The sequence below is a fragment of the Dermacentor albipictus genome, chromosome 1, assembly GCF_038994185.2.
Source record: "Dermacentor albipictus isolate Rhodes 1998 colony chromosome 1, USDA_Dalb.pri_finalv2, whole genome shotgun sequence".
In the NCBI taxonomy this organism is placed as follows: Eukaryota; Metazoa; Arthropoda; class Arachnida; order Ixodida; family Ixodidae; genus Dermacentor; species Dermacentor albipictus.
Genome location: NC_091821.1, coordinates 184095113 through 184112385, shown reverse-complemented (window position 1 = coordinate 184112385; position 17273 = coordinate 184095113). Strand labels below are relative to the sequence as shown.

At 46.0% G+C, this 17273-nt stretch overlaps 1 protein-coding gene across 3 annotated transcripts in view; it reads right to left on the bottom strand.

Annotated features, from left to right (window-relative positions):
* The window catches only part of LOC139053612 (diacylglycerol O-acyltransferase 1-like), an 87203-nt gene that overhangs the window by 44721 nt on the left and 25209 nt on the right, over positions 1-17273 (bottom strand). For all 3 annotated transcript variants that reach the window (XM_070530511.1, XM_070530510.1, XM_070530509.1), the window contains exons 3-5: positions 6326-6366; positions 5177-5262; positions 4345-4397 (exon numbers count right to left, since the gene is read on the bottom strand). In XM_070530511.1, coding sequence (XP_070386612.1) covers positions 4345-4397; positions 5177-5262; positions 6326-6366 — 180 coding nt within the window. The remainder of the gene's footprint in view (positions 1-4344; positions 4398-5176; positions 5263-6325; positions 6367-17273) is intronic.

Below are 17273 nucleotides of genomic sequence, written 5' to 3'. Positions count from 1 at the left end.
TGCGTCCGGTCAAGTCAGACGCTGGACACATGCGCCTGAAGTAAGCGGTGAATTCGCTCACGCGAAATCGTACTACTGAACACTGTATCCTCCGCTCACCAGGCTGTGCATTACGGCGCTGCTGTTGGCAGGCCAAATTTCAGCGCTGATTGCCGATTGATTCGGCACGAGGACGCGCGATGCTTGCAGCGTGTCACAACAGAAGTGCAAAGGTTAGAATAGAATAGACGTTAACAAAGTCAACGAGTGTTGACGTGTGGCACTAAGCCCTCTCATACAGCTTTCAAATATTCTGGCCTCATCTACGACAGCATGCATTGCTGTTGTGAGGTGCGCCTATTAATGTGAAGCATTCTTTGCCTCATTCTTGACACTTTGGGGTAGGTTTACCCGGTCACTACATGCTGTGGCGGCCCAGCCACAGCTACGGAAGCTACGTAAGCAACTGGAAGCTACATAACGTAAAACAACCCATACCAATTGTTATATTTTTTTTTATTCTATAATTTTTTTCATAACAAAAAAAATGGTCTCGAATCCACGCTGTGAAGGTGGTTGGACAGCTAAGCTGGAAACTACAACTAGAACAAGTACCCATTGCGGCTCAGGTTGAAATTATTCACGTGGCGACATTCACATATACTTTATCTAATTATTAGCCTAAGACGTGTCGACGGCCTGCGACTTGGCTTGCGCGGCTACTTCGCGCACCTACAAAGAGTGGACCAGAGAGAAGAGAAATTCGCCGCGTCTCGTATGCACGCTGCTCTTCAGGAGTCCTTACTTTAGACGTGGCCTTCTCAAAGCACTGTCACAACACAAATAAGTTGCTAGTGCGGGTTCTTCTTTTACGTACGAAAGTGTAGTTACGCCGCTCCCTGCTTCGTATGTAGCAGTCAAGCTTCCGCTGCCGCTGCAGCTTGCACAACAGTAGTCTTTAATGGGAAACCTATGCGGGCAGCGCTACGTGCTCCGCACTGCATGTACGCACATGAGTGCCTTATCATCAATTACGTGGTTCGAATGCTTGTTCTTTATTGAAAGGCATGCGGTTCTGTATGTTGTATGCGTCATTCCAAACAATGTACGCACTGTTCGCTTCACTTTGCTGAGTGTGTGTAGCCCCCGAGTTGCAGCGTTATAAGCCATCGCATTTGGGGGTATGAGCCATAGATGATGATAGCTTTCTGTCGACGTTACGCCACGAAGAAATCTCGGGACACTTTTCATAGACAGCTTCGGTGTAATAAAAAGCTTGCATAGGAAAATGATTTCTGTTTTTACGCTTCCTGGTTTTCTGGCCACAGCCAGCCAGCTCTTTGAAACGCTAGGCGCGTGCGTTCTGTGACATTACCTCGTCTTCTTTGCTTGTGACAGCTCGGGCTTTGAGGCACCGTGTTAGATTGCACTATCTCCGACACCGGACAACTTTCCTCCATACTTTCCTCGTAGCACGCCATGTAGGAATTCGCTTAACGTTATAGCGACTTCATGATCACCCATGTTAATCATGCTTTAACATTTATTCGCCTAGAATACAAATGCTATCGTCGTTTTAACGTACATCCTATGGCATTGCCACAGGTACGTAAAATTTCATGACCTGATCAGCTATCGCTCATGATGTCACATTCCGAGTATCTCTCGCTCTCGCTGAAATTGCCGCGTCGCAAGCTCGCGTCGAACGGCCGGCGTAAAAACGATGCCGTTGGTGCATTGCGATCGACTTCGACGGAGTTGTCATCGCGCTGCTGTCGTCACATAGACGTACGCTCGCGACCCACATGCACAACTACTCAATTTACATGAACAAGCTGGTTCACCTGGTACGGCTTTGCGGATACCCAAACAATGCTAGATATCCAAGTCACTACAATATGCTTCGCATAACATCGACTCCCACAGTGCGCGGGACCTGCACCATTTCGTATCGTTCTCATTCCCCCAAGTGTACAGGGGCCGCGTTCGTTAGATGAGGCATGGGCTACACTATAATTTAGTATGTCATCTCTAGACCTGTAAAAACCTGAACAAGGAAATCACTAAAATACGGACAAAACGTGGACAACAAAGACACCAAAATATAGGGACACATTACGGGAGTTTGCATGGAGCACAAAAATACGTTCAGTTTGTTTTATATTGCCATCAAAATGTTTGTCATGTTCTAGCCCCAAAAACACATGCTGTTTTATTCTCTACCATTGAGTAAATTGCCAAGAACGTCACAAGGCAGCTGTTCACTCAACCTGTGTCTTTTCTCCTCTACGATATTCTTAAAACCGGTTGGAGAATAGGAGCTCCGCTTGTACACTGATGAAAGGTAAAAACATTAGTGCCCGTTTTACGTGCAAGCTGCATCGCCATTCGCTATTCTTGTTGAACGAACCCACTTAATACCAGCTTTCCTCGTGAGTTTTTCTTTAGCAGAGGCGTCATACCTTTCCGTTCGCAGCCTAAGGTTTCAAGCTGCTCCACTAAGTCAAGCCCTACTGTTTTCATCCTCGCAGGTGAACTCGGTATAAATTCGTACTTATCGATGGTTCTCGCAGCTGCATAAGTGCTTCTGCAAATGTCAAGTGGATATCATGCTCGGAGGGAGGAAGCTAAAAAGTGTGTAAAGAACCCAAACAGGTGATGTTTTTGTTTCGTGCATGCCCTCAGCCTATCCAACATTGCGGGACTTGATGGCCAGCCCCATCGGTAGCCCTTGAATGACTTCACAACCTGGTAGAGTAGAACTCCGTGCAATGTACACTACGGTGTACTCAATACCCTAGCTACTGCGAGCCAAGATAGAATAGTCGAATGCATTAGTACGGCAAACATCTGACGCTTCGTGGGTGAGGGCCTGAAATGGAAACTATGTAGTCCCGACACGGTCAGCCTTTCAGTATAAGAGCTGTTCTGAAAGAGGGCACATACCCGTCATGAACCACTGTGGCAGGCGCCGCATGACATATGATGCGCAGGAACTAAATGTGGAAAAACTAAATCTGAAATTTTCAAGAAATGAAAGACATTTTACGGCACATATGATTCGGACGCCGTGGGTACATCGGCAGCGGGAACAGTCTAGTGCTCCCTGCCAAGGCTAGAATATTACCTGCAGTTGAATGGCAAAGGGAGTGAAGGCACGTATGTTACATCACTGGAAAAAGTTATACAAAACCTGAATAACAGGGACAATTTGGCATCTTCTGGAACACGCGACTCGAATTCGAAACATTTCGGGACAACAATGTTGCTGAAAACCAGATGCAAGCAGTTTGGTAGATGCGTGTACGTAGCTGACACTAACATCCGGATATTTGTCGAAATTGGGATCTCAACGCTCATCTTTTCTAACAACCCGTAGTATATTTCTTGAAGCGCCGCTAGAGACAGTGTATACTGTCCATGACCCTAGCTCTGCTTTCCTGTCACGCTTCATCAGTTCTAAGCTTCTTAGCACGCCAGTTCTAGTCGACTCATTGTGCGGAGCTTAGCGGCCACCTACCGAAGCCATACGATCGTACATCTAAGCATCATCGCTGACCAAGGAGTGTATATTGGCGAAAACATCTTTTTATTCTATATCACTAGCGTTGTCCGCTTTACCTGCGACAAGACAGAGAAAGATCGGATTGCATTTAAAATTACAATCACAGCCTTTGTCTCACAATTCCAATAATGTCAATAAGACAGCCAGTGACAGTAAAGGTACAGATTTACTGAGCAAATTTGAAGGCTTTCACATTGAGCCACTTCCAGACGACGGCTAAATGCTGCAGTGAACGCTCATCAACTGCCGTTCCATTATGCCTTTATGTTACAGAGCATCGCCTATTTATGCCCGATACCCTAACGCTCTCTCTTTTTTTCAATTTCGGCAGCGATTTTAGCAGAAGGTATCAAGGCAAGTTTTGCAGGGCGAAGTTCCAAAACTTTCTACATGGACGTATTAAAAGCGACGCAGAGCCTTTACAAAAATATTCATACATTTAATCACATAACATGTCAAATAGAGCACGAAAGTGCGTTTTAATGATTGACGCTCGACGATGTCGATCACTGCGAGCTCCTCTGAACGTGGAACACATTATGGACTCTCCTAAAAGCAGCGGGGTCAAAAATTCCGGCAGGGGGGCTACGGTTAAGGGAGAGGCGTAGCAGACCCCCTGTAGAATTCTGCAAATAAAGTTGGCCAGGCAGCGGATTCCTGACACGCGCGCCGATAGGAAAAGGAAAGCGAAATGCTCAAGCGTTCGCCGGACCGAGTCCTTGGCCGCTGCCGCTCACGCAAGTGAAATCAGATACAAATGCATGGAAGAAGGCCACACATAAAGCCTGTCGCGTGCTTACCGTGGCCAGTAGCTTTTCCGCTTGGAGTGAGACGCACACCGCCACTGGGTGACCTGCGAGGTCAGCCGAGAGGGAACGCACGTGCGAACATTTTATGCTTTGCAATGTCATCGCAATGACGTTCAATGCGAAATGAAACGACACTAAATTGGCGAACAGATGTTGCGACATTTGCATAACCGTCATGGCAAAGTGAACTACGTACTCGAGTTCGAACTGTAAGCCGTTAGTGCTGTCACATTTCAGTGCTCACTCTATACCAATTAACGCTAAACCAGTGAGCATGACTCGACGCTTACAGCACGTTCAATTAAGAACAAATCTCCCATAATGATCTTTAATATGCTTTCAGGATGCCGAAAGGTGCGCCGCCACCCCGTAAATGACGTATTGTCGTGCAGAAGGCAAAATACGTGTAATCTAACAGATCCTTGTGACTAGTGTTATCGCTAACATGGCTAGTTTATTTGTCCGTGGTTCTTGCTTAAGCATTTTGCTCTTTTGAAGCATTGTTTGTGCTACTCCATGCTCGTTGCACCCACAAAGATTGTCGTTTTTATATAGGAACCGTTTGTTGTTGATAGACCCGTTTTCAGTATATGTACTAATGTATTCGCTATCACGATATAGGTCGGCGCGCCTTCTTACGAGCCACTAGGTTGGGTACGAACTGTTTTGTCAATAGAGAGCTAAGGCTTGTATTTATAAAGCAGCTTGTACGCTAGAATTATTTCTAAGGAGAGGTGTCTGCCAATCATTTGCGGACAGATTGTTTTTCTAGAGGAAGAAGAGAACCGCGCGGGGTTTTCAGCATGCAAGGCCATATACTTACAGATTGCAGCCAAAAGAGGCGGGATGCTTCCGGTGTCAGCAAAGACGTAAAGCAGCCATTTTGTTAGTTCGCAGTAATTGAACGCCCTAGAACAAAATAAGTGTGAAATAACAGCTGAAACGTTCCCCCCCCCTTTTTTTTTAGGCATCAATGACAGATACAGCTCATTCGCGACAGAGAGCATCAAGGAAAGAGCACCGCTCGCCTACAGTAAGGAACAATGTTTACGGAGGCCTATCGGCGTACAGTGCTCAGCGATTGAAACGCTATACACGCAGCGCGTGGCTGCCTGCGCCTTTCGGGCCATTGATGGGCGCTGGGGACACCGAGCACATGCGCGCTGTGGTGCATCCGATGAGAGCCTCTGTGACGCACTGTAACTGCGTTCGGCCCCTCAGCAATCACCCAGCGCGCACCGGTGGCGCAATATGCGCCGGCCGCCGTGCGACCCGATCATCACGTTCGAGTCACTCAGCACTATGTGGTTCCTCGAACATGAAATGGCATCTGTGAGCGTACATCCACAGCAGGGTATGCAACTGTGAGCAAGAAGATGGCAGTTAGATCATTTTTGTGTGTGTGTGTTAGTTTGAGCAGGAAAGAAGCGAAGTGATGTGCCATATTTGCTAACAATTTTATGTAAAAACTGCCATGTCGCGTACTCGCGCGATCTCCACATAAAACCGTTCCAAATATTCATGTGAGATATTGCAAAACATAGATGAGCAGTCGTTGAGTGCGCATTTAAACTCATTGCAAGATTACTAACCAATCTTATAATCCTACAACAGTTGGTGCAATGACGTTTCGATTTGTTTCCTGTGGCACTGGTTCTTTGTCCGCAACTTTTCATTCATTGTCCGATACTATTCATTGTGCAGTACGGTTGGTTTCTTGCCATTAAATTAGGTTTTCGTCGTCATAACAGAGTGCCTTGCTTAATACAAAATTTGATTTACCTGTATTATTTTTTTTCTTTGCTCGAGTAAGCTTGCCTATGTTAACTGCTTCGATTATTTGCTTCTGTTTGCCTCGTCGTTTGCTGTTCTCTAATTTTTCCCACTTCTGCTAAAGCCCTCTAATAGGGCTCCAGTTTGTATTAATTAATGAATTAGTTTATTAAAATTGCACTGGTTGACCCTCACTCACCTCGATATGTTGTAAACAGCCAACCTCAAGTTGAACAGTATCTGAAACAACAAAATAACAACGCTTGATTGCACGCAAAGGAAACAGTGATAGTGGCATTCACTAAAAAAAAAAACAAGTGGAATTGTATGGTTCGGACAAAGTAAGAATGCTGTTGCGCTATATTGCGACGATTCTTTTCGATCAATTCTATTATATTCCGTCATCCGCAGCGCCAACATAAGCTGACATCGGAAGGAATACACATGGACATCTACTTAGCCAGCGATGAATAAGAAGAAACATAGAGTTTCATACGATATTTGCTAGAAGAAACGCTGGCGTTAGTGTCTACGGGAGCTGCAGGCGAGTAGCTTTAGCCAGCATAGGAATTATGGGTAGTCCATGGATTTGCTTAAACTTTGCCTTTCTGGCTTCACACGGCTTCGTGACCTTGTAAACTCGTCATTTTTAACACAGTACTGTATAATAAATAATTAAATCAAGATTATTTAAATTGTCCGACGGCATGATTAGAACGCGGGGCCTTTAGCACTGAAGCCCGATACCGAAATCATTACACCACGGACGCACGCATCGACAAGTGGCATATAATGCCTTCATGAATTTCTTACGAGCGAGCTAGCGCGCTGAGATGCTTGGCACGTTTCGATTTGGCCACCTCGACCGGCTGAACCGCTGCAATTAGTATCGATTGTGCTTGTTCGTATAGTCTTCTGCACTTAGAGAATATTAGATTGCTCTGGAATTCAGAACAATGAAGGCAGGCAAACCTTAATAAACAAAGCCACCAGAACGTCTGAATCCAGAAGCAGGAAGATCAGACAAATCCATGTACTACCCATCGTTCCCATGGTGGCTGCACGACTGCAGCGCCAGAGTTCAGTTCCCTCTAGCAATTATTGTAGCGTACTCTATGAGAAGGAGGGCCGGTTTGCAGCAGGATAGAAATCGAATCATCGTTTCGTTCTAGTCCTTCATCCTGTTAAAGCAAACTTACAGCGTTAAAATAAAACGTCGGCGCCGTGTTCTCCACTCCTTTTGGGTTGTGTCTATTCTCGCCGGTCCTTTAAGAAACTCGGCCTGTCTTCAGCGCTTCTGCCGTTTTGTTTCTTTTCGGGTTCTCGGCGTTTAATATTTTATCGACATATACATGGCGTTGCATCAGTGGCTATATCGTTCTGCTGCAGAGCACAATATCACAATGTCCAAACCCGGCCGTCACGACGACCACGTTACGACTGTGAGAAAACGCCAAAAAGAAAAGAAAGCTCTCGTTAATGGTAGGCACGTGAAACAATCTAAGATTGCCGACATTAAATCGCAGTCTCTAACTACTGGCACTTCATAGCCCACAATCCGACTTTGAAGCGTTAAACATGCCGTAATCATCAAATAGTTCTAAATATTTATTTTTGGATAGCAGCAATTGTATCCTGGCGCGTGCTGTAAGAGATTATCCCGGGCGGAGCCAAGGGCACAAAAATAAAGTCCTGCGGGAATGGGCTGGCGCTGATGGTGTCCAGAAAAGAGGCCATAGTCTGTTGCCTGGTCGTGTATGCTGAACCGCCGCAAAACGTGTGTGCTGCTGTCTCCGGTGCATAGCGGTGGTCGCAGTCTCGGCTGGTTAGCATAGCGCCGTGTGATTGTCACACCAAGTCGCATTCTGTTCACCAGACTTGTTTCTCAGCATTTTATCTTGGGCGGCATGCTAAACCTCATTTCGGTGTTGAACTCGTGCATACGCCAGTGGTGACGGTCCGGTATAGCGGCCAGTGGTCGGACGTGAAGCTCCGTATCACATAAGCAAACAGAAAGTTTGTGTCAAGTTACTGAAGATGCAATCCAAAAGCTGCCTCCCATGATGCCACCTTAGTGCACAGAGCATGGTTTACAGCGTAAAGGGAAAACAACAAGGTCGAAATCTGGGCCAGTTGGTGAATGGTTGAAGGTGAATAACTAAAAACACAACGCACACAGGCACAGACGATGACGAAACAAAGCTGCGGGGTATGGTTCGTGCAAGTAAAGGGTAAAGTTTGTGCGAAAGAAGTGGATCGTGTAGGACCGCTTTTCCACCTAAGTCAGCGCGAAACTGAGCGCTCAGCATTTTTCTTCTGGTAAGGGCTTCCTGTTATTATTTCTGTCTCTCACGTTTAGTTACACAATATGTTTAACTATCCTTCCAAGAGCTGTGTCTTTCAAAAGAATCTTAAACTATTAACCCCGCTAGAATTATACACGCGTTGCAGCATGCTTAATCGGGGGCTTTCCTGACAACTATAGATGCTTTTCCATCTTGCCTACATGCGTATGCTATCACGTATACTCCCCTCAATGACGCCCACCGCCTCATGAAGAAGCTTACTTCGTTCACGTTATAAATGCTCCACTATGATTGACTGCATCTGAACATATAATTATTGCGTGTATGGTTTTTGCTAAGGAGAAACATCGATTAGGCAGACGGGCAAGGGTATTTCTTTCTCTTTGGGCGAAGGTTATATATATATTGCTATGTTGCCAACATAATATCCATGTCATCAGATAAGTTGAACCAACATCTGCGCAGCCACGGTTAAGTTCCTTCCCTTTCCGCGTCATTCGCATTACTTCACATAACTAGTTAACCAACCCCTACTTGCTAGTTCAGCCTTCATTGAAAGGATAATGCCAGGTACTTCTGTACTCGCCATTACATCGCTTATATGGCGTATGCACGTAGCTGCCTCTGTGGTCGGCACTGTGTGAGAGTGCATGAAGCAACGCACACGTGATGATCTGACAATGCTTTACGTGTCCCGAACACGCGAGGAGTGCGTTAAGGCCACGTCTTAATGAGACGGTAGGCGACGGCAGAGATTGCGTACGTTCTAACCCCGTCGCCACGGCCTTGAGAGAAACGGACGGCATGTGGCTCGGTGGCGTCCGGTAACGGCTGGTCATTTTCTCCAGTTCCGAAATGTGCATCGCCCAATGCGACTACGCGCGTCCTTTACTCAGCGCTATTCCCAAGTTCCTTGTATTCTCTACCTGAGCGGCATAGATGGTCTCGCGCTGAAGTAATGCGGGGGGGCTGCTATCATTCGGACAGGCACCAGACGAGGAATGTGTTTTTTCTTCTTCTTTTTTTCTTCTTTTGGCCTTCGGAGAGAAAGCGAAACCGCGAGCCACACGTGCATTTCCTGATGGCGGTGTACTTACTGTCCGTACCTTCATTCTAATGCGCGTACCGCCGCTCTTTCGGACAAGCGAGAACGTCGCAAGGGAGAAAAATAAACGCTTCAAAGAGATACCAGTGCGGATATAGTATTGACAAGTGACTCCTGAAATGTCGAATTGCTTTAAAATTCGTGTTAGTTTGACCCTTAGGAATATGGGAAAATACCTAACTTGGTAGAGTAAATGGCTTCGCTGTTAGCAATGGCTATTTACCAAACTGCCGGCTATTCAGCAACGAAACCGTAACGGATGCGAACCTCAACATGATTGCTTCGAATGGAGTACACACACCGTTCCAGTATTTTGTGAATAATATTCCATAGGCTCGTAACTTCGTTGTGTGGTTTTATTAAGAATCTGTGCAAAGTGACCTTGCTGTTGAAGGCAGTGAAGGTGTTAGTGAATAGTTACAGAGACAACTTCACAACGAGATTCATTATATCCATGTTTGCGCACAAATAATACGATATAATAGAAGCCAAATGACGGCATCTTCAAAGTGGGCACAACAGCATAGTGTCATAATTGCACGAACGCCCTCCTCCCCAAGTCCACGGAAATTCGCTTGTTTGTTTGTTTGTTTGTTTGTTTGTTTGTTTGTTTGTTTGTTTGTTTGTTTGTTTGTTTGTTTGTTTGTTTACTTGCTTTCTTGAAGATAGATCAATCAATTCGATTGATAAAGTTGGGTGAAAATGAATATTGCCAAGTATTTTCGCTAACTTTCCCACAAGAACTAATCATTCAAGAATAAACAAATATAAAAGTAAATGGTACAATAACAGCGTTAGCACGATCACATAACGTTACTTAGTGCTGTAAGCCCAGAAAATTTTACCTTATTCACGGCAGAACCCGCCAGACTATATTCACTGAAGACAATATTCAATAAACACGAGTCAAACAAAAAAGCGGCTTGAAATAACTCTAGCTGTATCCACAGGGTTCTCAACTTCAAGGAAACGTGCGGACGGGCGTGATCATGTGCATCGCAGCATCTGCCATTCCTCTAGCACTTCTCTCTACATGGACGTAAAGAAGTGGGGGGGAAAAGCATAGGCTGCCAGCGTTTCTATTCGAACATTGTCCTCTAACTGGGCAGCCTAATTTCGAAAACTTTGACTAAGTGTACGTATATGTACGGCACATGTTCTGATCTTCTACTTGAGAATGCGCAATTTCAACTACACCTGATGTGTGACAGCGATTACTACGAATTTATTCCTCTTCCTACTTGCTGCTAAGTAGTTGATGGAACTTTTATTTTTATTTTTCAGTCATGCGGGTTACACTGAATTGCACAGAAAAGTATCGCTTAAGCTTGTGTGTCTTGTTTTAAGCGTTACTTCGTAATTTATACAGTCCGTCCAAAATGAACTTTCAACTCAAGAATCCAGTTGCTTTGTATGCTTCCTTCGTTTTAATTACTAGATACACTGGCGAAAAAAAAAGGTGAAACAACCCCTTCGGTGCGCCGCAGCATGTGAAAAGTGAACGATTGGTTGTCTGAGGGTATTCACAAAGCCGGCAAAACGAAAGGAATGCTTAATAAATTGTTCCGGTAACTTTGATCCAGCAACCCAAGACCTGAAGATGTAGCTCCACAATCAGCGCCGATAAAGGTTCAGTCCAATGATGCTTTCACGGCATTTCGAAAGTTGGCATAGAGGCTAGGTTCCGCCGATTAGGAAATATCTCCGCCATTGCGCCTACGCAGCCGCGGCTGCTGTCGGGATTAGGGTTGGTCAACGCACAGCTACTGACGCGCTACTTACATGTTCTACGCTCGCGCAACGTTGAAAGGTCGCTAGCTGCGCATGCTACAGGTTGCGCAGAGTCTGCGGAGAGTCAACAAATGCGCCTACTATATGCACACCTACTGGAGCCGTGCCGTTCGACACCTGCATAATTGCGGAGTGTAGGGCTGGTTTCGGCGAATTGGAAATTTTAGATGAAGCAGTTTTCTATTAAACAGATCGAGCTGAACGAAGCACTGCTGAGAGCATGACAGGCAGTATTAAATGTGAGACTAATGAGGCCCCATTTCTAGGGGAAGGGGGGGGGGGGGATTAAAGAGTGCTTGCGTACGCTGAAATATTTTCGGTGCGCCCTAAGGATTAACTGAGTGTACGGAATCCTTCTACTAGCGAGAGGCGCTTATCGAGTGTATACCTCAGGAAGCGTGCGACATATCTGCTTCAATAATATTTTTTTCTACATTTTTCTTCTTTTTCAATCTTCACAAGTATAACGGAAAAAATAATATCCTAGGTTCACAGTAATGCAAATAAGACAACAGTTTTTGAGATTTGAATGGATCAACAGTGATCGAACAAGGAATGTCGTCGCGGAAGTCAACGTTTCGACAAGGGGGCTATCCACGTACAAGCAAACGTGCGCGAAGAAACCCCACGGGCTAAAAGCTTCAAACTTGGCAGCCATATTTAGATATTCAGGCGGGCCAGTGATTCCCTACTGTCAAACCTTCCTTATGAAAGTATGTCACAAAGAACGGTATTGTCCGCGTTGTGCTGCTGGCGCGAAGAAAGAGGAAGCTTGCATTATCTCGGAAGCTGCTATCTAAATACGCGGGAACGTATAAATAGTTGGGATTTTAACGCGCACAGCTTTCTTTGGGGTTACAACAACGAGGACGCAAAAGGCAAGAAATTGGCAGCAGCAATACCGGATATGGCTCTTACTATTCTGACGGACCCGCAGCATCCTACAAGAATAGGCAATAGCTTTTCAAGGGACACATGCCCCGATTTAACGCTAGTCAAAAATGTTAAAAATTGCGAGTGGCAAAATACGCATCAAACCTTAGGCAGTGAACATTATATACTCCGGATTCGCCTAGACCACAACAAGCATAGTAAACACAAGGGACAAGCCCGGCTTACGGATTGGTCGCTTTTTCAAGAGTCCAAGGTTCTCAACTCGACTCGCCTATTGAAGATTATGAGCAATGGGCTGAGGCGCTGCTAGCTGCAGAGAGAAAGTCACGAGAACTCTGCACACCTCAGAGGATGTCTCGGCAGTCGACAACCACCTGCTCCACCTCTGGGAGACCAGGAGAGGCCTCACCAGAAGGTGGAAGGAGCAAAAACACAATCGCAAGCTTAAAATCATGCAAGATCGCTGAAATTACACGACAAGCAGCGGAATACACGTGGACCTTAGCCAAGGACAACTGGCTAATCAAGTGCGACTCATTGAGAGGCAGGCTTGGAGTCAAGTCCACGTGGAGCCTCCTGCGATGCCTCATCGAGCCCAGCAAGACGAGCGGAGAGCAGCAGCGGAACCTCCAGAGAGCCCTCCATGGCTATGAGGGTACGGATGAGCAGCTGGTGGCAGCCCTGACGAGCAAATACCTCTGTACGACTAAAGATGACAAGCCTGTGTTGCAGTATCAAGGCAAAGATAATCCAGAACTCGACAGAGACTTCGAAGTAGAAGAAATACCGGCGGCGCTACTAACCATGAGAAGAGGTACGACGCCAGGACATGACAAAATTACGGTCGGCTTGCTCGCCAGCATGAACAAGAAGATGCTAGGCCAGCTGACAGATTATATCAATGAGTGCTGGAGAGCTGGCTGGCTGCCCCTGGCATGGAAATCGGCAGACGTCAGCTTTATCCCTAAGCCGAACAAAGAGGTAAATATTAAAAACCTCCGTCCGATTTCGCTCACTTCATGTACCGGCAAACTGATGGAGAAAGCAGTGCATGCTAGACTTTCAGCGCATTTGAAGGAAAACGATTACATGCCCCACACCATGTTTGGCTTCAGGGAGCGCCTATCCACGCAAGACGTACTGCTGCAGCTCAAGATGGAAGTTATTGACCCACCCAACAAACGCAGTAGCAGAGCCATCTTAGCCCTAGATCTCAAGGGCGCTTTCGATAATGTGAAGCACTCAAAGATCCTGGAGAACCTTCGGAAGACACAGTGTGGAAGAAGGACTTTTGAATACATCTGAGACTTCCTACTAGACAGACAAGCTCATGTAAGAATTGGAGATTTTAGGTCCCAGCCAATCCCTATGGGCACTAAGGGTACGCCAGAAGGAGCAGTCCTCTCCCCTCTGCTCATCAATATTGCCGTTATCAATTTGCCGGAACTCGATCGCATAGAAGGAATTCGGCACGCCATCTATGCAGATGACATCACGGTCTAGGTGACGAAGGGCAGTCTGGGGCAGGTGGAAGAGGCGCTCCTAGAGGCTGCTTCGACAGTCCAAAAATATGCCGAGGAGTACGGACTGCGCTGCTCTCCGGAAAAATCGGCACTTCTAATCATGCGCAGACGAGAAGATGAAGCCCCGGTCAAAATTAAGGTGTACGACGCTGCGATCCCTGAAGTGGAGACAGTGCGTATTCTGGGACTACTGGTTAACAACAAAAGGGTGTCAACGCAGCAATGATTACTCAACTCCGTGCATCATGCGAACAAGTAATGCGAATGATCACACGTATCACCAATAAGACGAAAGGGATGATGGAGAACAACACTCTTCGGTTGGTCAAAGCCTTTATACTCAGCAGAATTGTGTACGTGGCTTCGTACCTTCGGATGAGGAGGTTCGATTTAAAGCATATCGATGTCATGCTTAGAACAGCATATAAGAAGGCACTAGGACTGTCGGTCAAAACATCTACAGAGCGCTTGTTGCAGTTGGAGGTGCACAATACAACAGATGAGATAATTGAGGCCCACCTATTAAGTCAATATTCCAGATTGGCAGGAACGAAAACGGGACGCAAGGTACTGGAGGACCTGAATATCAGCTGTCCTTACTATACGGCAACAAGACAAGACATTCCGAAAGAGTGGAGGGGCAAATTCGCGAGACTGCCCCTTTCTAAAAACATGCACCCAGAATATCATCGATCAAGGAGGAGGGCAAAAGCCAAGAAGATGGACCAGATCTATTCTAAATTAGAGGGAGCCTTCTTCGTGGATGCTGTGGATCCGATGGGAGGAGTCTCCACAATATCGGTGGTGCATCAAGGGTAAACGGTCAATGGACTTTCTGTTCGGTACGGGGAAATTGCAGAATTGGAAGAGGTGGCGATCGCCATGGTGGCTTCGCATCCTAGTTCCGAATACATCATTACAGACTCGCAAACTGCATATAGAAATTACACGCGGGGCCGAATTGCACCGCTAGCTTGCAGGATCCTCAAACAATCTGGGGTCTTCGCTTCGCGCAAAGAGCTGATCTGGGTGCCAGGTCATGAGGGTGTAGAGGGAAACGAGCGTGCACACGCTGCCGCCCGAGCTTTTCTCCCCCGGGGTCCCTCCTCCCTCCCCGAAGACTCGGACTTCCCAGTGCCTTTAATAACTTATGCAGACTTATTACACCACTTGCGCTTATCGCGACGAAAATACCCGGGCCCGACTAAGGGATTAGACAAATCAGAAGAATGTCATTTACGAAGATTACAAACTATGTAATTTAATAACCCAGTCAAGCTTCATGCTATTGAGCCACAATCCTTTTCGGCCGAGTGTAAATTCTGCGGGCAGAAAGCAGTGTTGTACCATATGGTATGGGGGCCTGCCAGGTTAATAGTGCCTTAGAAACTATAAAATAGCCAACGTGGGAAGGATGGGAGGCAGCCCTGTCCAGCTCAACCCTCAAGGACCAGCGAGCCCTCATTGAAAGAGCTAGGGCGGCGGCTTTAGCCAACGGAATTCCGGAATAAGAATACGACCACCCTTCTCCTAACTCCCCTCTCCTTTTCCTTTAAATAAAACGTTTTCATCATCAACATTGGCACCCGCTGTATCAATTTTTATGAAATGTGTTGCATTTAAAAGAAAAAGTTAAAATATAGTGAGTGTATGAAGCATATATTTCATTTAGGACGTCCATTCTTTAGGAAAAATTCTAGTAGGTTTCAAAATTTCAAGAAACTCGACTATCAAATTAACTCGTAACACATTAAAGCGCTTCGTCCTGTCCACTCTCTTCGTTTCTCGTCTCTGTGCGCTTTTACAGTTTCAAGATGCAAGTGACCCAACTAGCCCAGTTATCCATTCTGTTACAATTTAAAAAAGGTTCTACAATTATGCAAACTGCACTTAATAATACATCTAAATACCACAAAATTCACGTATTATACAGCGCTCTGAAACGTACCACTAATTTGTGAGTTGGAGTTCTGCAATACCCTCGGCAACACTGCAATAATTTCAGGTAACCTCTAAATTCACATATTTAATTTGTCTGTTTTGAATTCTCTAACTGCCATACCTATTTTCGGTGCACATATGCGGATTTGCAAATTTCGTGCTTCAATTTTTTTTAAGCTTACCAGTTTCCGGGAATCTTAACACATCCAGGGCTCCAAGCAAAAATCCTGCTAATAAAGTCATTAAATTTAACTATTTCTCTCAAATGCCACAAATTTCATTCAAATTGGTCGAGCTGTTGTCTCACAAAAGAATTTCAGTGATTTACATGTATTTTAATAGGAAAATTGAAGTTGCCCCAAGATAAAAGTTCCTCTTAGGACTGATTAAAGTTCTCCATAATAAATAATGATGATGATGATGATGATGATGATGATGGTGATGATGATGATGGTGATGATGATGATGATGATGATGATGATGATGATGATGGTGGTGGTGGTGGTGGTGGTGGTGGTGGTGGTGGTGGTGGTGGTGGTGGTGGTGGTGGTGGTGGTGGTGGTGGTGGTGATGATAATGATGATAAAATTCAGTGTCATTGAGACTTTTTTTCATATACACATTCACACCACGATGGAGCCACGTAATCCTACTATCTGTCCCACGACAGTAAAATAAATGCGCAAACACACACAAAAAAATGCTGACGCGAGATCAGCGCGACGGTGATTTCGACGCTTAGCTTCACTAGCCTATCCGAGAGAGCACTTTCTGCGCGCGGCGTCGGAGGACGATGAGTCCTCGATGCCGAAAGCTCAAATTTCTGCAAGGTACAGCACACGGGGGAAGGTATTATCGCTTCGGAGACCAAGATCGCGAGGAGGTATCGCGACGATGACGGTCGCACTTGTTTTTTTTTTTTCGAGTGACGACCTTCGAGCTAAATCATGTACATATTGCTTGTCGTGCCGAGTGAATGTCGCGCAAGTTCCTCATGGCGGCGGCCATCCGTTAGTCGCGTAGGTACTAATGGTGAGAAAAGCGGTTTTACGGAGAAAATAAAGAAAAGCCCGAGTGGTGCAAGTACAACACTTGAATGACTGACGGTCGCTCGCTGGAGCGAGCTAGCGCTCTGCGGGCGTTGGAACAGAGAGAAAGCGTATAGAGGAAAGTTTCAGCGAAAGTGATGGATGTCTCATGATTCCGCTACGAGGAAATAAGAGCGGGAAACAAAGACGTTCGACGGAACGCGTGTCGGCAAAGAGTGCGACGCGTGCGAGGTGGCAGAACCGTTCGACACCTTGCTCCGCTCAACCTGCGCAGCCTGGCAAAACCTTCTGCGGACATCGACGAATCCTGGCCCGAATAACGCGGCACGGTTTTATTCTAGCTCTAAGGGCACATTTATAATGACTTAAGCGACAGCCCGTTTATAGTACGTTATCACCAGCATCGGCCTCGCGAGAGCCGTGAATGATAAGAATGAAACAGAATTGAGATTAATAGACAGCATTTGACCTCCTCATGGGTTGGCATCGTGACTCTGGGCCCGTATATATACGGCGTGTCCTAGCTAACGTTAGCCAA